Genomic DNA, 23,875 nt, shown 5'->3' on the forward strand with positions numbered 1-23,875 from the left:
AATCATGACTGGACACATTTTAATTACTGATATACAACCCTGAATTGTCCACTCAAAAAGCTGTATCAACTTACATTTCCTTCAACAATAAGAGTGCTCTTTACCCACATTATCTCCAGCAATAGCTATTACTGGTCTTTTCATATCTGCCGCTTCAAGGATTGAAAAACAGCCTCTCATTTCAATTTTTGATTTCTTATGAAGTTGAATGTTTAGGTTTCTTTTTCTTTACAAAAATATTTTTATATCCTTTGTCCATTTTTTTGTCTGGTTTGTAGGTGCTTTATATTAGGGATATTTAACCTTCTGTTGTGTTTCACGTATTTTCCCAACGCTTTGTCTCCTATTTATGTTTACTTTGTATATAGAAGTTTGATATTTTTAATGTAGTCAAATCAGTTTTTTTTTTCTTTTATGGATACTGGATTTTGAGTCTTGCTGAGGAGGTCCTTCCTCACGCCACATTTATTCAAAATTGTTTTCCAATATTTTCTTCTACTTATTCTTATATTTTAATGTTTAGTTCATCTGGATATTATTTCTTTCCCATGATATGAAAGAAGGAAGTGTTTTCCAAGTAATCAGCAATCCCAGCATCATTTACTGAAGAGTTCAACTCTTCCTTACCTGTTTGTAATGCCATTTTTCACGTATAAAATTCCCATATATACACATTGTCTTGCATTCTCTGTTCCGTGCCTTTAACCTGTTTTATTGTTGCCAGTACTAAACTATTTCATTTACTCTGGCTTCCTGGATTGTTTTGATTTCAGAATTGTTTTATGTATATTCTTCCAGGTGAGCTTTGTAATCACGTTGTTCTATCCATTTTTAAAGCCTTCCTTTGATTACATGAAAATGGTTCGAATTTGTAAGTTTATTTGGTAGAACGAACTTATTTACTGTGTTTGGATCTTCTTCGAAATGTGGCATGCCTCTTCATTTTGGCAGTCTTTCTTTTTTATCTCTTTCAGCGTAGTTTTTTTTTTTTTTTTTCATTCATATGGGCCTTAACACTTCTCTCTGAAACTTATTTCTACGTGAATGGGATCTTTTCCTTCATACATTTCCTAATTGGTTATTGCTGGTGTATAAGAAAGTTTTTGTTTTTTTAATTTTTTAATGGTTATTTATTTTAGAGAGACAGAGTGTGAGCAGGGGAGGGGCAGAGAGAAAGGGAGACAGAACTTGAAGCAGGCTCCAGGCTCCGAGCTGTCAGAACAGAGCCCGATGCACTTGAACTCATGGACCACGAGATCATGACCTGAACCAAAGTCAGCCACTCAACCGACTGAGCCACCCAGGAGCCCCTGTTGTTTTTTTTTTTTATGTTATTTACTTTTGAGAGAAAGAGAAAGACAGAGACAAAGTGTGACTGGGGGAGGGGCAAAGAGAGAGGGAGACACAGAATCGGAAGCAGGCTCCAGGCTCTGAGCTGTCAGCACAGAGCCTGACACGGGGCTCGAACTCACAAACTGGATCATAACCTGAGCCGAAGTCAGACGCTTAACCGACTGAACCACCCAGGTGCCCCTGAAACGGTATTTAAAAAAAAATCTTTCTGCAAAACTATACCTTCTATTAGTCAAAAAGAATTTCTTTCTGTGTCCTGTTTAATGGTTTTCATCTTGGATTCTATTTAGCCAGAAATCAACAGAGCCATATATACTTTTGTTAGCACCTGGTATACTTTTATCTATTTCTTTATAATCCGTGATGGTTTTTTTAGGTTTGCTTTTTGTAAATAGTGCGTAGTTGGATTTTATGTTTTTACTCAAGCCTAAGGAATTTGAGAATTTAACCTACTCGACATTTACTGTGAGAAAAGCATCTAGTCTTACTTACTACCTTTTGTTTTCTATGTAACTTCTCTTCCCTGACTTTTGTGGATTTTTAAATTCCATCTCCCACTCCTGGTAGCTTGGGAGCTATTAGTGACATGTATTTGCCTCTCTCTCCTTATCTTGGCACACAGGAAGTCCACCCTGTCCTGCCCTGTTGAACCTGGGCATGGTCATGTGACACTCTCTGGCTAACCAAATGGTCCATGTGCAGAAGCTTTAAGTCAGTGTGCATGACTGCATCAGTCTTGTTCCTTAGGCTGCAATCAGCAATATTCTAAATAGTGATGCTTCATCAGCTGGCTCCCAGGTCGAGGGTGAGGTGGAGTTCACTTTGTTTTCCCATATGCATTAATATTCATTTAGACTTCTGATTGTCGGCATCTCATGATTATAAAGGGGAATTGGCAGGTGACATGGCAGCATCAGTTTATTTTTTTTTCTTTTTTTTTTTCAATATATGAAATTTATTGTCAAATTGGTTTCCATACAACACCCAGTGCTCATCCCAACAGGTGCCCTCCTCAATACCCATCACCCGCCCTCCCCTCCCTCCCACCCCCCATCAACCCTCAGTTTGTTCTCAGTTTTTAAGAGTCTCTTATGCTTTGGCTCCCTCCCACTCTAACCTCTTTTTTTTTTTTCCTTCCCCTCCCCCATGGGTTTCTGTTAAGTTTCTCAGGATCCACATAAGAGTGAAAACATATGGTATCTGTCTTTCTCTGTATGGCTTAATTCACTTAGCATCACACTCTCCAGTTCCAGCATCAGTTTCTTTAATTTAAAACCTTTCATGGACTCACTGTTCCATTTGCTTGGTAATTCTTAGAGAAAAATGTCTTTTTGTTGCTGAGAACCCTAATACCAAAATCTGTGTCTCATTCATCCCACAAGTATCCGTGTGCTTGTGCAATTACTCTATGCCTGTTTGTGGCGGGCTCTCACTTTTCTTTCATAATTTTTATCTTTTATCCCTTTGCAGGGCATGAGTGGGATCTCTCAAAGCTTCTAGTTCACGAATTTAAGCTTCAGCTGAACCCATTCTGTGATCTAGTCCATCTTCTGAGTGCATTTTCATAATCGTATTTTTAATTTCCGGAAATGAAAGCCTTCTTTTTCCTAGCATCTTACTCTGTATGGATACCACATCCTTGGGACTCTCTGAAGATGATAATCATATTTTAAAGTTTCTTCTGTTTTTCCCAGTAACTACCTTAACAGGTCAATTTGTTTTAATTTGGAGTCTCCTCTTATGTTACTGGTGTTCTTCAAGTATGATTCTTGGCGTTATTTATAGGTGTGGACCTAAGGTTTACAGCTTGAAGTGCTTTTCCTAAACCAAATAATTGTGCCACTTTCAGTGAGCACAGATTCTGATCACAGGTGCCTCTGGTGACGTAAAGGGAGTGGCTGGTCACCACAGCCAGAGAGTGCGTGGGCGGCTTATCTTCAGTTCCTCCTCATAGTCACTTGGGCGACACCCTCTCCAATCTCAATGTGTCCTGGGCCAGAACTGCCACTTCAGAGAGCTGCTTTCTTAGCCTCAGCCTGGTGGTCACCTCCCTAATGAGGTGCTTCAAAGATGCACGGAATGGAAGCTTAGCTGTTCTGCTCTTAATAACTAACTGATCCTTCGATAATATGTTTTTTATCTTCCAGAAATCCCACATTGTTCATTTTCTGGTTTTCCAACTCTGCTATTAATCTATTTTTGTTTTAATACTTCTCCAATCATCTTGGTGAGATTCTGAAGAGTCAAAGAATGTGTCCAGTCAGCTCTGTTAAATAAGCTCCAGCATGTAGTTTATAATCAGAATCTTAAAAAAAAAAAATTAATCATCAATCCTCTCTTGCTGATCCTCTGAAAATCAAGTGTTCTAGTCTTGAGATTAGGGATTATTCTGTAAATATCCATTTGAAATTAGATGGATTCCTGGATACAGTACCAGATAGGCATGCAATAGTAATTTTTGACCAAGAGTAATTATGTGGACTTAGGGCAGGATGACAAACTCTTTGCTACAGTATCACATCTGACACTGTTTTAAAAAACCTCAGAGGGGCGCCTGGGTGGCGCAGTCGGTTAAGCGTCCGACTTCAGCCAGGTCACGATCTCGCGGTCCGTGAGTTCAAGCCCCGCGTCAGGCTCTGGGCTGATGGCTCAGAGCCTGGAGCCTGTTTCTGATTCTGTGTCTCCCTCTCTCTCTGCCCCTCCCCCGTTCATGCTCTGTCTCTCTCTGTCCCAAAAATAAATAAAAACATTGAAAAAAAAAATTAAAAAAAAAAACAAAAAAAAAACCTCAGAAAGTCCTCTTTGCATAGACTTCATATGCTCTGGTAATCACTCAGCAAAGGTACATAGTAGCTTCTCAGTAAAGGAACATGCTTGTAAGTTTCTCTAACCCAAATGAAAATACTGTTTTTCAAGGAAGTGACATTGCTTCAGGTGCAGTGTTGGAAGTCTAACATCAAAGTGCTAAAAAGTATTAAACAACAAAACATCCATATTGATGATTTTTAAATTTTTTTTAAATTTTTAATTAAAAAAAAATTTTTTTTTTTCAATGTTTATTTATTTTTGGGACAGAGAGAGACAGAGCATGAACGGGGGAGGGGCAGAGAGAGAGGGAGACACAGAATCGGAAACAGGCTCCAGGCTCTGAGCCATCAGCCCAGAGCCTGACGCGGGGCTCCGCGGGGCGGACCGCGAGATCGTGACCTGGCTGAAGTCGGACGCTTAACCGACTGCGCCACCCAGGCGCCCCTAATTTTTAATTTTTAAAAAAATGTTTATTAATTCTTGAGAGATAGAGCAGGGTAGGGGCAGAAAGAGAGGGAGACACAGAATCGGAAGCATCTGAAGAATCTGAGCGGTCAGTACAGAACCTTACATGGGGCTCGAACCCACAAACCATGAGGCCATGACCTGAGCCGAAGTCAGATGCCCAACCAATGGAACCACCCAGGCGCCCCCATATTGATGATTCTTAATGAAATCATTTCAAATGATTAAAAAAACACATAAAATAAGCAAGAATTTAAAAACTGTAATGTGTATGCATGTGGTTTTTTTGTTGTTTTTTTTTGGGGGGGGGGGGGAGAGAGAGAGAGAGAGAGAGAGAGAGAATGAATCCCAAGCAGGCTCTGCACTGTCAACAAGGAGCTGGATGAGGGGCTTGATCTCACAAAACGTGAGATCATGGCCTGGGCCAAAGTCAAGAGTTGGACACTCAACCGACTGAGCCACCCAGGTGCCCGGGCATGTATGTCTTTTAAAAATGTGTGGTAAAAGAAAACTGAGGCTATCAGTATAAACTCATTTAACTTCTACCTCCTCCCAATGCTCTATTCCCCCAAACTGCCAGAATTTATCTCACTTGAAGCGTACAAGTTATTCTTCTGTATTTTGCAGTATGAACTGTACCCGTTTTCTCACTGTATGTTCCATGTGTTCCCAATTCTCTACATTATCATTTTCACTGTATGCATATAGGCGAGACACCACAAATTCACCGAGCATTCAAGCGATCTACAGCCCCACCTGCTCACATCTCTTTCTTCCAGTCCTACGAGCATGAACGCATCTCACGCTCCCGCCTCCTGGGGTCCCGAGGTACAGGTGAGCCGCTCACTGGGCATCTTCAGTAGCTCCTTTCTTCGGTTCCTTCCTTTCAACCTATAAACAATTAAGTCAATCTCATTCTAAAAAAATTCTTTTTCAGCTCATTGCCTCCTCTTCTCATCCAAACTCCTTCGTGGAGGAGCCCATACCCACTCTTCACTGTCCCCTCAGGGCAGCCCTGTCCCCTCAACGTGTCTAATCTGGCTTCACCTACCACTTCCCTGAATTGCTCTCGCTAAAGTCACCAGGGCCCTAGCCACCAAATCCAGTGGACACTTAACACTGCCTGCAGCGTGACACTGTTATCTACTTCCTCCTTCTCGAAACAGGATGATCGCTGTCCTCCAAATCCTGTCTTTGCTTAGGACTTACACTTCTGACAGTCCTCACAGTTCTGTGTGACCTCAACCATTCTCGTGATTTTAACTATTGCTCATACGTGCTGACAACACCCAAATGTGTCTCTTTCCGTGTCTTCACATGCACGTCCAGTTATCTACCGGTCACTCCCTGAATTCTGCAGGCGCTTCAAAACCAAACACATCCAAATCTAAAGTCTTCTCCCCAGTACTGTTCTTCACCCCCTATTTCCAACCTCAATGACACCACCACCCAACCTCAGTCACACAAATGGGAGTCTGGCCTCTGCCTCCTACTTCTTCGTTACCTCCCACAACCGAGTCTTGCTTGTTTTATTTCCTAAGTAAAATTCCAATTTATTTCCTCCCTTCATAGATTATCTTATTTCAGACCATTTTTCCATTTGCTATCGCCTAATTCAGAAGTTCCCAAACTGGTGTTTGGTAGAATTGGTTGTTAGATGCTCCTTTTTTCTTTTTTTTTTTAAAGCTTACTTATTTGGGGGGGGGGGGGGGAGGGGCAGCAACAGGGAGAGAAAGAGAGAATCCCAAGTAGGCTCCGTGCTGTCAGTGCAGACCTCAATCTCACGAACCATGAGATCATGACCTGAGCCAAAATCAAGAGTCAGACGCTTAACCGACTGAGCCACCCAGGCGCCCCATTAGACACTCCTTTTAAAAATGGATTCTATAACCAAATATATTTGTAAAGGGATGTGTACCCTATGCCTGTGTTGAAAATCCAGAATGACCACTAGCCTGCACAAGTCCCAAGAAATCATATAGTAAAGAAACCTGCTTAACTTTATTTAAAGCCAGAATTGACCTTACTTTTGTCCATGGAACCCTTTTAGTAAAGACAAGGAAGTTCTTAATTTTTATTTAAAAAAATTTTTTTTACATTTATTTATTTTTGAGAGACAGAGTGAGACAGTACACGAGTGGGGGAGGGGCAGACAGAGAGGGAGACACAGAATCCAAAGCAGGCTTCTGTGCTGACAGCTCAGAGCCTGACGCAGGACTCGAAACCACCAACCGCGAAATCGTGACCTGAGCTGAAGTTGGACACTCAACTGACTGAGCCATCCAGGGGCCCCTTTAATTTTTATTTAAAAATAAAAACATAATGCTCCTCAGAAGAGTGTGGCATCATCTCTGATCTCCATGCTTCTTCAAACTGATGGTTCCATAATGAACATCCATGATCTAACGTGCAGCCCTCAATGTGTCATTTCCATTTTTCAACCCTTTTAAGTTTTTAAAAAATATTTTATTCATTTTTGAGACAGAGAGAGTAAATGGGAGAGGGGCATAGACAGAGGAGGACAGAGGATCTGAAGTGGGCTCTGTGCTGAAAGCAGTGAGCCTGATGTAGGGCTCGAATTCATGAACTGTGAGATCATGACTTGAGCCAAAGTCAGATGCTTAACTGACTGAGCCACCCAGGCATCCCCATTCTTCAACCCTTTTACTAGCTCACTATTTCCTGAGAAAAAAGAACCAGCTCCATGCAACATGGCTTGCAAGGCTGCAGGCGATCTCCTTGCTGCCACTGCCTGATGACATTCCACTAACTCTGACTAACTCTGAAATCTTTATCTGGCGTCCCCGTAACATATCACTCTCACGCTCCTGGTTCTACACTTCTGCTTATGCTGTTCCCTCCACCTTGAGTATCCTTTCCCTTCCTCACCTTATTCACCAGTTTCCAACTAATCCTTCAAGACTTAGCTTAGTTATCACCTCTTTAGATGACCCTTCCAGTTCTCTCTTCTTCCCCAAACATGGGCTACATTCCTGTCACAGGTCCTCTTCTTGTGTGTCTACTACTACTTTCATTCTCCTGTTAGTTAAGGGCCAAGACTACAACTCTTTATTGTTTTCTTCCAATAGCACTCACTCCATGATTCATGAACTCAGTAGGACTGTAGTAGTCCTCTGGGTATCAATCAGGCAGGACCTTCTAGAAGAGACTCGATACCCCAGCTTTTCTCTGATCTTACCTCACAAGTCATAGTCTGGCTGAACTCAAGACTTATCTATGCATGTTTTAGCAGGGAGGCAGAATTTAGTCCAGAGGCATGTGCACATTTACCCTTACATACTCTGCCTTTATTTATTAAAAAAAATTATTTTTTTGTCTGATTTATTTTTGAAAGCAAGAGAGACAGAGCATGAGTGGGGGAAGGGCAGAGAGAGAAGGAGACACAGAATCCGAAGCAGGCTCCAGGCTCTGAGCTGTCAGCACAGAGCCCGACGTGGGGCTCGAACTCACAGACTGCGAGATCATGACCTGAGCCCAAGTGGTACACTTAACCTACTGAGCCACCCGGGTGCCCCGCATATTCTGCCTTTAAAATCCCAACCCAGATGGTGGAGGGGCGGCTATACTTTCTGACAGTCCCACTCTGCTCTTCCAGTGCTTGCTGGCTTTTCTCTCCATGGCCTCCTCAAGCCCTTCCTCTCTTAACAAGGTAACAGGACAACAAAGAGATTAAGAGCACAGGTTCTGGTTCAAATCCCAGCTCAACCACTTACTTAAAGCTCTGTAATTTTGGGCAACTCACCTTATCCGACTCCTCACCCATAAAATGGTGCCCTACCTTCTATTTATATGGTTGCTGTAATCTATAAATACGGCTAAGAACCTTGGTCAATATTTGCCATTTTGGTTATTATGATTTAGGACACAGCACTGACTTCTGGCCAAGGGATTGCTAGTATTTCCACATTTAACCAAATGTTAAAACTATCCCACTTATTACCTCATCCCTTTCTAGCGCTTTGCCCTGCTTCATTTATTTTTTCCTCCCTCCACAGAATATTAGTTCCATGAAGGTACAGGTTTTGTTTTGTTCACTGCTGAAAGCAACAGCACCCAGGATGGTATAGCACATGTTAGGCCCTCAGGACATACCTGGTGAATGAACGGTGTAGAATGTCAAAAACATACACCAAAAGTTTCATTACAATAAAAAGACTAGATGAATCTTTGTCTAATGTCTTCCAGTACTATATTTTAAGACACCATATGCCACAATGAAAATATAAGAAATTTATTAAAATTAGGACGCAAAACATAATTTCAAAAGATTTAGACCTATGTCAGGTGTGATACAGTATGGATGCTTTCTTGAATTTCAAAATCAGATCCAAGAGTATCACTTTCAGAGTGTTCTAACAGATTGAGTTTACTTTTAGCTCTCCTCGATGAAAGACTCACGATTTTACTTTCTTTCTTGACAGAAATGGGGTTTTTCAAAGACTCACTTTTAATTGGTTCGTTAACCAAAGAACCATTCTGCCCAATTCTGTGACTTTTCTGATTTACAGGTGAGTCAGAGCAGGAATGCAGGTCGTTTCTGGACTGTTTTTTAGCAGAGTGTTTGTTGGTATATTCACCTGTTTTGGTCAATTTCTCTGAAGAAGATCTGCTATTTCTAGATAATTCGTCGTCTTTTCTTTGACTTCCAGTGCCAGATATCACATCTGCTGACGGAGAACATGTTCTAGCAATGAATTCTTTGAAAGACTCCTGCCACTGCTCACTGACTGGGGCTCCCAGGTTGTCTCTCGAAGTTTCTAAGGGCTCCTGCGTGGAGACAGGGACATGGAAGGAGTCGAGAGGCAAAGGAATTCTGGCATCACTTGTAATTTTCTGAAACTGGAGGGAAAACAAAAGAAGACAAAACAAAAATTCAGTGATGAAAAAGCCAACCATTAAAAAGTAGAGTCCATGACTTTAATGTTACTCTGTGATCTTATTAAGACAGTCAATTGATTAAATAGAAGATTTTAGATCCTTTTTTTTCTAATTGTATCTCGCCAGGTGATTCCTAACTTAACTTAGCTATATCCAAGGCAACATCTACTACATTTTCAGACTTCGTGGTTTGGGGTAATTATTACCCACTTCCCTTTCCCTCATTAAAAATAATAGGGGAGCCTGGGTGGCTCAGCTGGTTAAGTGTCCGACTTCAGCTCAGGTCATGATCTCACGGTTCGTGGGTTCAAGCCTGGCGTCGGGCTCTGTGCTGACAGCTGAGCCTGGAGTCTGCTTCGGATTCTGTATCTCCCTCTCTCTCTGCTCCTCCCCGGCTCGTACTGTCTGTCTGTCTCTGTCTCAAAAATAAACAAACATTAAAAAAAATAATAAAGCCTTAATCCCTAAGAAAATTAATTTCTTCTCTATCCTCCAGGAACATGTAAGCAGTATTCAATCTGTGATAAGACTACGTTCTCAAGTTATCAGGTCCCAAGACTGTCTGAGGTTGGCCGATATGGGAGATAAAGGGAAGGGAAGGCCAGAGGGAAAGCAGACGGGTTCCCCTCTCTCGTTCCCATAACTGGGAGGTTAACTCTAATACCTAGTCTATTAGTTATGTCTGGATTACTTATTTAGGAAAATTATCTGTATCAGTACTTGTACCTTCATTAGAGTTCCTTCATTGTAAGCTGACTGCATACAAATAGAAACCTAGATGAAATATGAATAGAATAGACATTTACACAATTTAAAATTTGGAATATTTTCTCTAATGTTTCATTTCTTTCTTCACTGAGAATAGTTTGCTTTACATCATAAATTTTCAAAAGGCCTCCCAATTTTCTCATTTACAACTATATGATATTATGAAATGGGCACAAACTTACTAATTTCAGATTGGGAAAGGACCCCAAAGAGGCTCCCAAGCGTGTGAATTATTAGAGACAGATTGTCATCATTTTCTCTCTGACTCTGTAATTCCCTTTTGCTCATCACTCTTAGGATCATTAAATTCTGTTCCGTCCACTCACTTGGATGTTCTGCATCTGTCCTATGGAGTTCTGCTTTGATTCTGCTTTTTCATCTTCAAGTGCCTTCTTTTCTTCTCTAGGCAGGCTACTAATAGTAGAATTCATCTGGGGACGACCCAGCAAATGAAAATCTGACTGATCTATACCAGCCATTGTGGCAAGCTGACCAAGCCTGGACAAAAGGAGGAAAGGAGAAAAAAACAAAGATTGTTATAACTGTGTATGAGCAGCTTAGATTTCCCCATACCTAGAATCATGAAATACTTCTTAAAAATTTTTTTTCAGGGTGCCCGGGTGGCTCAGTCAGTAGAGCATCCAACTTCAGCTCAGGTCATGATCTCGCAGTTTGTGACTTCGAGCCCCATGTCAAAGTCTGTGCTGACAGCTCAGAGCCTGGAGCCTGCTTTGGATTCTGTGTCCTCCACTCTCTCTCTGCCCCTCCCCTGCTCATGCTGTGTATCTCTCTCCTTCAATTTATTTTTGAAAGAGAGAGAGGTGCAAGCTGGGGAGGAGCAGTGAGAGAGAAGAGAGGTAGAGGATCTCAAGCAGGCTCTGATGGGAGGCTGGAACTCATGACTTGTGAGATCATGACCTGAGCCAAAGGCGGATGCTTAACCAACTGAGCCACCCAGGTGCCCCACTCATGAAATACTTCTAAAATCTTAAAAGCCAATATCCTACTCCACATACAAGCCCCTATTCTCTCCCAAATTCTCAGCCCTTCCAGACTCATGCTCTGGGACCACAATAGATCATGCAATCCTTGAAGCACTCCTTCTTCCCCCAACGTCTGGCCCACCACCTGATTTACTGCTCCACTGCAACGCTTCAGCTTCTAGCATGCACCTAGTGCATCGCCCCTCACCTCTCCCCCACTTCTTTACCATCTCTCCTCCAAACACGTGTTTTTTCCTTCCTTCCCGACACCAACCCCTTCACCTACAAAACATCACTCCATCAATTTCAATCTCCAATTCTCTCTTTCAACAACTTCTTTTAGCAAAATCGTTCCTGGTTGAAAATGACTGATCTATATCCACCCTGCGGATTAATGATAATTATTATATGTAGGACAAAAATTGCTTTAATTCAAACGTATTTTACAAGGAAAATGAATAACATGGAGGGAAATTTCAATGCATTCTGGAATATTTTCAAGTTAAATTACCTTCAATTTAGTCTTTACCCAAGACAATACTTACAAATTATTTATAGGTTACTCCTTCATACTGGGCTTTCTCCTCTACCGAAGGAAGTTTACTATTTTGCATTTCTTTTAACATGTAATTCCTCATTAAAACAACAACAACAACAACAACAACCCTCTATATTATAGTTACACCCTAAGTAAAACTATAGAAGCAATGAAAATGGCTCACGTTCTTCAGCAAACCACTGTTACAGCTGCAAAGAGAATGATGCGAAAGAAATGAACTAACCCAGCATCTTTAAGGAGATCCAAGAAAGCATGGAACTTCTGAAAAGAATTCTCAATGCTGCCCAAAACACCTTCGTCATCCAGGATCATGTTTGTCAATGACTGTGCATGAAGGGCTTCAGACAAAGAGCAATTTATATTTCTTAACTGGGCATTTTCATGTTCCAGCTATAAAAGAAGAATGAAAATGTCTGACATGATTTTCTCTCACTGTCATCAAAAGAAAAGAGTTAAACACTTCAAACATAATTAATTTGCCATTAACCTAACTTTCCACCAGTAAAGACAGAGACCACATCAGATAATAAAGTCCAGAGACATCCAATGAAGTTTCCTATATAACACTTAGATGGTATATAAATAAATCAAAGTTCTGTTTTATTAATGATCTTTGAAAAGATCACTTCTAACTGGTTACATTCATAACAGACCCTCATTTTACATTAGAAAATTAGCTGCTTAATGGTTCCCTTTAAATTAGAAAGTGAAATATAGCCTGACTTGAGCAAAGCATATTCCAACTTTGCTGGACGTTAAGGATTAACTTTACTGGGAAAGATATTAAATGCCTAGGTTTAAAAGTCCTACATCATACCCAACTTATTAACTGTACAATGACCAATATTCTCCTTGGCTTCTTGACGATGTTTCTTCCTTTGGACATCCCCGCCCCCTCAATATCTATTCATCTAAAACCATGTATGAGCCTAACTCTAGTATTTCTCAGAAAGGCCCTTTTGTTCATGATTCGCCTTTTACCTTTACAGGTGCTCAACATTTACTGAATGAGTAAATGTCTTTCAATCCAACGTATGCACTTGCAAAAATTCCTCCCTAAACTCACCTTATGATAATAAAATATATTTACATACAACTTTTTAGCTTATGCCCTGCTTCCATGAACATTAGGCTAATGTAATTCTCAGAATATATATTTTTATCTTTCATTGCATTCTTAGCAGTTTTCCAATATGTTATACTTATTTAAATTATTCACTTTTCTAATTCACTGATAGTAAAGTCTCATCATGTCTTCTGTGTTACTGTAAATACAGTATAAGCATAAGTGCTTTAATTGAAGCATCAGGAGCAGAAAATAAGCTAAGGTCACATAAAAGTACACACGCACCAAAAAAAAAAAAAAAAGAAAAACAAACAAACCCTAAGATTTTTCCATTTTAAAAACATGTTTTCTGGAATAGAGATCATATAACCACTAAATATAATACAAAGATTCATAGGGTACAACAGTTTGCAACATATTACAGTTTTAAAGTTTAAAAACTGCATGTGCATGGCTTAAAATCCAATCAAAATAAAACAAAAACACTCTCAAAAGTATGAGAAAAAACTTGTTTACCTCACTGACGCGTTTATCGGCCTTCAGTCTTATTACTCTTTCCTCCTTTAACTGCTTTAGGCACCCCTCCAGTTTTTCCTAGTGAGAAGAAATAGAGTAAATATTATAAATGATTCAGAGTATGAGATCCAAAAGCCTTTCCAGTTATAGATCTCAACAAGGATTTAGGCACAGAGCCAGAAGTGAACTCAAGACTTTAGGATTATAGTCTATTACTTATGATATCATCCCATGCTAGTGAAATTAATTACCAAAATATATCAAATTAGCTATTAAAAATTTACTTGAGGGGCACAAGTGTCCAACTCTTGATTTCGGCTCAGGTCATGATCTCACGGTTCATGAGATGGAGCCCCGTGCTGGGCTGTGCTGTGCTGACAGTGTGGTGCCTGCTCGGGATTCTCTCTCCCTCTCTCTCTGCCTCTACTCGACTCGCTCTCTCTCTCAAAATAATAATCATTAAAAAAGACTTTGAGTCCCACGCTTTCCAAAATAAATCTGTGGCAGTTCACCATAAAAGGCATATGTGTATACTGTAGTAAGTCATATATAAAAAGCTAAGGTGAAGAAAGGGAAAATTCTACTTTTATTTATGGGTTCCTTTATAAGAGAAAACCTCAGTAACATGGCTAACCCACCTGAATTATGTAATGGCAGATTCAAATGCATTTTTAAAAAAGTAAACACTTTGGGGACACCTGGGTGGCTCAGTCAGTTAAGCGTCTGACTTCAGCACAGGTCATGATCTCACGGTTTGTGAGTTCGAGCCTCACGTTGGGCTCTCTGCTGACAGCATGGAGCCTGAAGCCTGCTTCAGATTCCTGTCTCCCTCTCACTCTGCTCCTCCCCCATTCGTCCTCTGTCTCTCTCTCAAAAATAAATAAACATTTAAAAAAATTAAAAAAAAAGTAAACACTTTGAAAACACTGAGACAGAGACAAGTAGAGTAGGACACCTAAGATCACGTCACTAATTATGCTATACGTTATGAATTGAGGAGGCTGGGTGCCATGCCTGTTCAGAGAGGTGGTGATCTTCCCATTCGCTAGTGTCAATAAGATAGAATGTACTTGGTAAACTCCCTTTTGGTTTCCAGGAACAAAACAGTCAGGTCCTTGCATTGAGGGACACTACTTGTGGTTGGCAGAATTCTATGCCCCTCAGCTTCCTACTGGCTGAACTACACAATCCTCCCAGTTAGTCAATCAAATGCTAACCTAGGTGCTGCAGCAAAGTGATTTTGCAAATGGAATTAAGGTTGCTCAAATCGGTTGATCTTTAATTGATATTAAGAGATTACTTTTGGTGGATGTGACCTAATCAGGTGGCTAATTAAAAGTGACTGGGGTCTATCTGATGTATGACTGACATGTTGATTTCAGCTTTATTTATTTATTTATTTACTTATTTTAAATGTTTATTTTTGGGGGGAGAGGGGCAGAGAGCGAGGGAGACAGAGGATCTGAGGTGGGCTCTGTGCTAACAGCAGACAGCCCAATGCGGGGCTCCAACCGACGGACCATGAGATCATGACCTGAGCCAAAATCAAGAGTTGGATGCTCAACCGACTGAGCCACCCAGGCATCCCTATTTTTGATACCTTTTTAAGACAAAAGGGTAGATTAGATGGGTGTACTTGCAGAGATGGCTTTTATTTTCTTCAATAAATTTTTCATCATTTAAAAAAATTTGCTCAATGAACATATATTTTTATATTCAGAACATAGGTTTAAAAAATAAAAAATAGCCGAACTTCAAATTCTTTAATAGGGATGAAGGAAAAACATTGCAGAATTCCTCCACTTACTTATATAATGGTTTTAATATTTAAAACTTATTTCACAGAAATTCTAAACAAATAAGCAAACAAGAAACTAGCGCCACAGTTAGAGAAAGTAGACTGAAATACTCCCTTCTCAGCTAGCTCTAAATATAGAGTGTATCATGTAATTACATGAAATAGTTTCTCCCCCTAGTGGAGGGAATTAGGACATAATGTTAAATTTTCATGAAAAAGTGTACCTTCCTCTTACAAAGGAATTCATGCTCCTTAAAAAAAATATGGAACCAAAAAGTTAGAAAGTAAAATTGCTTGACATTCTGTTACTTAAATAAGACTAATAATCAGGTTTTGGAGAAATTTTCCTTCATCTGCTCTCCTTCCCCTTCTATTCATTGGCTCGTCTGATTTTTTCTGGAACAAAGCTCCCATCATACTGTATTAATAATTTTATGTTCAACTTTTTTTTCCATTTAACATTGAATCAATCATTTTTATATAATCAGGGGATTCATAACCTTGATTTTTTTAATGGTCTACAAAATATTCCACTGAGCAGGTTTCTCGGTTCATGTAATCATTCCTTTACATTTAAATTCTTTCCAACTTTTCAATATTATAAAACAAAATACCTATTTTTAGGCATGAAGCCTTTTCCTTACATGTAAGAATAATTTTCTTGCAATAAATCAATGAGTTTGAGATCAAAGCAAATGAACACTTTTAAGGTTCTGCTATACTGATTTCCAAACTGCTTTCCAAAAGATTCCTAACATTTTAGACTGCTTTCAGCAATGTGTCACCTGGTATACTAACTTCTACTGTAACTGGTGGCTTGCTTCTTCACTTTAAAGTGCAAGAAATTTAGGGGCAGGGGTGTTTTATCCCAGCACACGTGTCTAGCACAAAGCACACAATAAGTAATTGCTGAATAAGGAAAACCCGTGCCACTCCAAGATATACATGTGCGAAAGGCAGAAGGTTTTTCTCTAATTGGATAGGTGAAAACTTGCCATCTCCCTCAGCATGTACTGCTTTGCTTATAATTAGTAATCAAATTTCTCTTTTAGATTACTAGGTGGCTCAGCTGGTTAGGCGTCTGACTCTCGATTTTGGCTCAGGTCATGATCACATGGTCATGAGATCGAGCCCCAAATTGGGCTCCAATCTGGCATGGAGCCTGCTTGGGATTCTCTTTCTCTCTCTCTGTCCCTCCCCTGCTCAAGTCCACATGTGCTCTCTCTAAAAACAAAAACAAACAAAAAACAACAACAAATGAACAAACAAAAAAAAACAAAACCATTCAGAATCTCTGTGGCTAAAACCTGACCCTACCCCTTGGCTCTATAACCTTTGACAAGCTAGTAACTCTAAGTCTCAATTTCCTTATCTATAAAATGAAGACAGGTTCCCACGTCACAGAGTTCTTAATGAGGATTACATGAGTTAACACATACATAATGCTAATGAATATATGTGAATACAAACAGCAGTGGACTTAAAATCAAAGTCTCCTCTCACTCACACATCCTGCCCCCAAGAGGCAAACTTGCTTGCTTGCTTTTCTTTCTTTTTTTTTTAAAGTTTATTTATTTATTTTGAGAGAGATAAAGCAAGGACAGGAATGGGAGAGGGGCAGAGAGAGGGAGAAAGAGAATGCCAAGCAGGCTCTGCACTGTCAGCACAGAACCCGGTGTGGGGCTTGGATTCATAAACCTTGAGATCATGACCTGAGCCAAAATCAAGTGTTGGATGCGTAACTGACTGAGCCACCTAGGCGCCCCGAGGCAACCTTCTTTAAGCAGGTTTTATTTATTTTTTTTTTTTAAGTAATCTCTACACCCAATGTGGGGCTCGAACTCACAACCCTGAGGTGAAGGGTCACATGCTCCACCGACTGAGCCAGTCAGGCGCCCCTTTAAGGAGGTTTTAATTGTAAAATGTGATATCATACTAAAAAGTGCAAAGAATAAAACTGTCAGTGTCACAAATAAAGAGAACACTTACTTACGTAACTAGCACTCAAGCCTGTATATACAGCTTGTCAGCATCTCAAAAATCCCCATATCCTTTTGCCATAACAAGCTCCTTCCCTCCTCCCAGAGTTAAAGACCACCCGCATCCCTTACATGCACGCATCACTAAAAATACGCTCTGGTTGTGCCACCTCCTGAATTCACAATATATACAGTCCTCCAGTCAACACCGTTTTTATTTTTTTTTTATTTTTTTTTTTTTTAATTTTTTTTTTTTTCAACGTTTATTTATTTTTGGGACAGAGAGAGACAGAGCATGAATGGGGGAGGGGCAGAGAGAGAGGGAGACACAGAATCGGAAACAGGCTCCAGGCTCTGAGCCATCAGCCCAGAGCCTGACGCGGGGCTCGAACTCACGGACCGCGAGATCGTGACCTGGCTGAAGTCGGGCGCCTAACCGACTGCGCCACCCAGGCGCCCCTCAACACCGTTTTTAAAAATGCATCCACACTGCTGCCAGGGGCTCTGGCTCGTTAAATTTTATTGCTTTACGAATACACATAATTTATTTTTTTAATGTTTATTTATTTATTTTGAGAGAGTGTGAACTGGTGTGTGAGCACACAAATACAGGAGGGGCTGAGACAGAGGGAGAGAGAGAATCCCAAGCAGGCTCCGCACTGCCAGCACAGAGCCTGCTGTGGGGCTCAATTTCCTGAACTGTGGGATCACGACCTGAGTCGAAATCAATAGTTGGACAATTAACCGACCAAGCCACCCAGGCGCCCCACACGTAATTTAACTCTTAACTCTTAAGGGAGAGGAAGGCTCCCTGGAAGCTCGTGATGGACTGGCTTCTCTTAGGTGTGAAGAGGCAAAACTACATACTAGGAGCCCCAGTTCTCCCAGTTCTTTTTAAAGTAAAATTGTCTCATTTTAGGAGAATGAAGGTGGGATCGGGAGTTCACTCTCCCAACTATGAACTTTCCACATGCTCTCCTCATTTCAGTCACATTTCTAACTAATGTCACCCTCTCTCCCACATGCACACCTGGGGGACACCCTCTCTCCCACATGCACACCCTCTGCCTGGGGGACAGGTTCCCCCTCAGCTGCAGCACATCTCTGTGCATATTCCAGGTTGTGGTTTTCCTCTAGTTTCTGGCTTCACACTCTTCTACTTGTCTTCTGTCCTTGCAAAAAATGTTGAAATCTCTTAATTGTTGCGGATACGGTCTTAAAAATTTTAATACCATCATTTTTTCTAACTTTTTAGTGTTTATTTATTTTTGAGACAGAGAGAGCATGAACGGGGGACGGTCAGAGAGAGAGGGAGACATGGGATCCGAAGCAGGCTCCAGGCTCTGAGCTGTCAGCACACAGCCCAATGCAGGGCTCAAACCCACAAACTGTGAGATTATGACCTGAGCCGAAGTCGGATGCTTAACGGACTGAGCCACCCAGGTGCCCCCCCATCATTTTTTGTGTCTTGTCAAAATGGAGAAAAGCCAAAAGGATCCTCAACACATCTTGAATCAGCTGTTCCCTAGTTACAGTTCCTAACTCTCTTGGTCTTCCCCAATGCCTAGAGTCCCTTTTGCAAGTACAATCTCCCTAGTCTCTCCATGCAGGAAAGGAACCCCTATCTAAAATGACCATGAATGCAAATTAGATAGTCCAGGGTCTTGTTGCCACTCTGCAACTTAGTAACAAAGTACTTAATCACTACAAAATTGCTCATTTATAAGATGAAAGGGGTAACTGTTTTAAGTTTATTTAGAGAGAGAATGTGTGCACCCATGTACGAGTGTGCAAGTGAGTGGAGCAGGGATGGGAAGGGAGAATCTCAAGCAGGCTCCGCCCTGTCAGCACAGATCCTGATGGGGAACCTGATCTCACAAACCACAAGATCATGACCTGAGTCAAAATCAAGACCTGAGCCCAAATCAAGAGTTGGACGGACGCTTAACCGACTGAGCCACCCAGGCACCCTGAAGTGGATAATTCTACATCAACTACACATTCCTCCCACTCTAACACTTCATCATTTTCCAAGTACTTATCTTAATTTCTCTCCATTATTGTCATTAATTTTAATTAAGAAAATAAAAATCTGGATTTCTTTTTTAAAAAAAATCAAATAGTAATTTCCACAGTCCTACAATAATGAGATAACTAGTTTTAAATCTGTCAAGTTTGACAGTAAAAGAAAACCATACTAAATCATTTTTAAAAATTAAATGTGGACTTTATAGCACAAAAAAAGACAAGGTCCCTCCCAAACGGTGTTTCCCTTATTTACTACAAATGTCAGCTCTGCATTGAAGTTGAAATAAAATAACTATGGTATTTTGAGGAGCTAATTTGCTATAAAAATCAATTTTTCTTTTTTGTCCAAACAGAAATATCAAATGACGTTAGAGGTCAGGTTTATTAGGCAATACAATATAGCTTCTTGAGTTTTTTTAATTTGGGAAGGGAGACTGTCAACATCCAAATCGGTTTTTCAACTTTTTTTTTTTTTTTTATTAAAAATGAGGTCATATTTTCCTCTTAGAAAAAGAAGAGTTCGGCGAGGACCTCCAATTTCCTGATCTGTAAAATAAGAATACCAAATCAGCTGACTACATTCATTCAGAAGTCTGTTTCCTTGAGTTTATCTGACGATCATTAAGGTTCTCTCTACATCTAATAGTCTACGGTTCTAAGGAAAGGAAAATACATATTACTGATGACATGTTTTGATTTTCATTTCTTAGAATTCAAACGTCTACCTTTCGCCCCGGTCTAAGCTAAGGAACCACTGAGGGGAAGACAGAATCCATGTGTGAGCTTAGCCAGTGCTGTAATCAGGCTTCCGCCAGATAACCACCACAGTTTAAAAAATAATCTGTGTATCTCTAAAGTGATAACATTGTACCTGTAATGCTTCTTGCTTTAAACTGGTTTTCTCAGGCTCTTCTTGAACACTTTCAGAAGAATCTTCGACCTCTTCAATTTCTGAGGAAGAAGGACTCTCTACTGTCACAGTCACAGGAAAATTCGATTGCTTAGAGAAAGGAGACAGGGTTGTAGAAGAGATAACAAAAGCCAGAGAGTGGTATTACAGAACATTTAACAAAAGTGATCTGAGGTATCATTATTTATAAATGTCTTCCACTGCTCCTTAGTCAAAAACAAGCAATGACAAAATAACAGTAACTTATTTCTGCTGTTACTGTACAGAATTCTGTTGTTAAGATTAATATTTGAAATCACCCATATTATTTTATAAAATTTCTTTCACATAAGCCAAGTGAGGAGCCAGGGTAAACATTTTTCTCAGATCAACTTTATACTGCAGACAAGAAATTTATTTTCCACCATTAGGCACAAAAAGTCTAAAACAAAATGTAGTTTTGGAGGAAAATCCATCAGTAGGGGGACTGATAAAGAATTAGAAGAATAATTTGAAGGTCAACATATCTAGTGAATGCTAAACATGAGAATTTTAAAAAATAAATCACTTACACATACACAACTAAAACTGACCCATCAAAAACTTCATTTTATCATCCTTAAGCCACCTCAAGCCAAAACCAGGGTAAGAGTAATGTAGTTCTCCTGTAAAATTTCACTGCCACTGGAATGCAGTTGAGTATGATGTTTCCAAACATTAGAAAAATGTCACACCCCATAAAAAGTCTACAGATTAAAAAGAGGTGCACTGGGATTCCGTAACTGCACAGAAGGCACAACACTAGGGTCCCATTATGACCACAGGTAGCAAACCCCACAGGGCAGGAAAATCCCAACAGTAGGAAGAGGTGTGTGCCCCTTCCTCTGGGCATGCGGGGGGCAGGGCTCACACCCAGGGCGCTCTTCTCTCAGTCACAACGGTGTTACCTTATTCAGAGCAACTACGCAGTCTCCCAGGACAAGGGGAAGGAGAACCTGACGCTCTGCGGGGATCGGCTGGTTTTAAGACCAGGAGACAGTAGGACAGGGGATGGGTGTGGTGTGGGTGGGAGAGGGAGAAGTGCTCTGAGAGAGCGGAAGCTTTGGGACTGGCCTCTTTATTTTGCCTTCAGGATCTGGAACTTCTACATACAGCCCCAAACAACATTTCTTGAAAACAGAAGGACATTCCTGAAAATGGTAACCCCACATGTGGGGTCAGGAATGTCAAATTTGTTTCACTGGGTAACAGGTGACTCGTGAACTGGAGAAATGGCTTCTCTGTTTACAGATGAAACCACAAGGGCCCCAGCATGTGCCATGTCCACACAACTACACAGTGTCACTGGAAGAGCGCCCTGACAAGTTTCAAATGGATTTATTTCAAGGAGGGAGATGTTCCCTGTAAGGTTCTGTTCAGTTTATTTTTTTATTTTTTGAGAGAGAGAGAGAGAGAGAGAGAGACAGGGGAGAGAGGCCGAGGGAGGGAGGGAGGGGAAGGGAGAGGGAGAGAGAGAGAGACAGAATCTCAAGTAGGCTCCACACTCAGCTCGGATCCCACGACCCTGGGATCGTGACCTGACCCGAAATCAAGAGTTGGACGCTCAACCGACTGAGTGACCCAGGCGTTCCTGTTTAGTTTGAAAAGCAAAGAGAATGTCCTCCCACCTTTCCCACTTCAACCTTCTACATACTGTAAATATGAGAACTACATACCTGCAAATGATTATACACGTCACGAGTTTTGATTAACGGAAAACCCCTGAAGAGATACCAACAAGTTCAGTTATACTTTGATGTGAATACATCACCAGTTAACCTCAGTTAACAAAACTTGTATTATGTACAATAATACTATTAAGAATACATACGAATTGTGTATAAACATGAGTAAGTTCAAAATAAGGACCTGGGAAGCTCCACTATGGAGAAAATTGAACAGAATTTAGCAGACTGCCTTGTGGTAACTCTCTGAACCGCTGAGAGGTGTCTCCACTTCCTATGTTCAGGATGGTTGAGATTTCCAATCTAACTTCTTTAACTGATAATCATGCTCCAGTTGACAACTCCTTGTGATCAGAATGGACTCGAGATGACTAAGTATCATGAGAAGAAGATATGAAACCACAAAGCTATAAAACTAAAGTGCAAGACTGGGGACTCAGAACTATAGTTTACACGACAATAATTCACATCACCGTTTATGAAAATGTACAGCAGTCACTTGCCCAGCGGAGATTATATTCATCAACTTAACATGAGCTACTGCACGGTTAATTTACACAGCACCTACTTCAAGCCTTATTGAAAATCAACTCTTCGTTTTCTTAAGCAATTGCTCATCCTCAATTTCTTGACTACTACCAGGTTAAGTTACTTGAAAATAATCTATAGCAAGGCCTACAGATTTACTATTTACTCAGCAAGCCTAAAATTAGTTTAATCGTGTAAAGAGACTTTATAAAAAAAATTTTTTTAATGTTAATTTATTTTTGACAGAGAGAGAGAGAGACAGAGCATGAGCGGGGGAGGGGCAGAGAGAGAGGGAGACACAGAATCTGAAACAGGCTCCGAGCTGTCAGCACAGAGCCCGACGTGGGGCTCGAACTCACAGACCGCGAGATCATGACTTGAGCCAAAGTCAGACACTCAACTGACTGAGCCACCCAGGTGCCCCCGTGTAGAGACTTTTATACTTCTAGGACAAAAAATCATTCTGCACAGTTATCCCCAGGTAAGTAATCAGCTAAAACTAGTTATATCTAGTTTGTTTGCTAAATCTGATTCACTGGAGTTAAGCCGGTTGACTGAGTTAGATTAAGTCTAATTCATACTCCCCATCATCCATTCTGCACTAAACTATTCTCCATGCCTAAAATGTCTTTTTTCCCTATTCCTATAAATCCAAGCTCCTACTCTTGCACTGTAGGGACTGGCTCAGTCACAACTGCCTTTAATGAAACCTTTATCACCTGCCCAAGTGAAGATAATTTTATCTCCGCTGGATTCCCACAGGGTTACCTTTGTTGTGACACTTAAGAAATAACTTGAAACTCCCAATTATAATTTTTTTGTTTTTGCTTTTCTTCCTTAAAGGACTCATTAGGCAGAAGTGTGAGTTATCGTTCTTCCTCTACAGAAACCACCAGAGACCTCCCACATAATAGAAGCTCCAAAATGAAGAATGGTGTATGACTACAGACAGGGACTAAAGATGCCCTACCTGCTCCTTTTTGCACGTTCTGCTGTGCGCCACGGCAGGAAACCAGACACACCAGGAGGCAGAGGTTCAGGAGCATAATTGTCTTTACCAAGGGAGTGTTTTCTTCCGTTACTTACAGGTTTCTTTGTACCCAATCCTATGTTTGCAGAAGCATTAAAAGAAAAAATCAAGATGCACTAAAGGGCAACAGAGCAATCATCACATGTTCACACTTTTAAAAGAATAAAACAGGCAACTGACAATGATGCAAAAGCCATTAAGAACAAGATTTTGTAAAAAGACTGGTAACCTTTAAAAATACAAGTCCTCTCCAGTAACAAGTTACCATTTTAACTAAAATATAAGTATGTGAAATGTACAAAACATGCAAAAGTAAATAAAAAATATATCCCAAAGAATGAAACATGCATGATACATTTCTTGTATCATGCAGAAACATTCAGTTTGCTGAATCTCAGAATAGTTTTGGTATATCTGAGTCTCCAAGGTAGAGAAACACTGATAGATCCGTGACTCCTGCCAAACGGGATCTGAATTAGAAC

The 23,875-nt window shown here is 40.5% G+C and overlaps 1 protein-coding gene across 4 annotated transcripts in view; it reads right to left on the reverse strand.

Moving 5' to 3' along the window:
- Nucleotides 1-5,084: 5,084 nt before the first annotated feature.
- CEP78 (centrosomal protein 78) overlaps nucleotides 5,085-23,875 on the reverse strand; it is a 32,614-nt gene continuing 13,823 nt past the window's right edge. For 2 of the 4 annotated variants that reach the window (XM_047830662.1, XM_047830659.1), the window contains 8 exons: nucleotides 23,334-23,469; nucleotides 21,827-21,872; nucleotides 20,094-20,222; nucleotides 13,418-13,495; nucleotides 12,059-12,225; nucleotides 10,620-10,791; nucleotides 10,252-10,299; nucleotides 8,863-9,486 (listed from right to left, as the gene is read on the reverse strand). In XM_047830662.1, the coding sequence (XP_047686618.1) occupies nucleotides 8,923-9,486; nucleotides 10,252-10,299; nucleotides 10,620-10,791; nucleotides 12,059-12,225; nucleotides 13,418-13,495; nucleotides 20,094-20,222; nucleotides 21,827-21,872; nucleotides 23,334-23,469 (1,340 nt within the window). In that variant the 3' untranslated portion in view covers nucleotides 8,863-8,922. Of the gene's footprint in view, nucleotides 5,518-8,862; nucleotides 9,487-10,251; nucleotides 10,300-10,619; nucleotides 10,792-12,058; nucleotides 12,226-13,417; nucleotides 13,496-20,093; nucleotides 20,223-21,826; nucleotides 21,873-23,333; nucleotides 23,470-23,875 lie in introns of those variants that run through there. The other 2 variants (XM_047830661.1, XM_047830660.1) reach the window with 2 other exon arrangements.

The sequence above is a fragment of the Prionailurus viverrinus genome, chromosome D4 (genome assembly GCF_022837055.1).
Source record: "Prionailurus viverrinus isolate Anna chromosome D4, UM_Priviv_1.0, whole genome shotgun sequence".
Classification (NCBI taxonomy): Eukaryota; Metazoa; Chordata; class Mammalia; order Carnivora; family Felidae; genus Prionailurus; species Prionailurus viverrinus.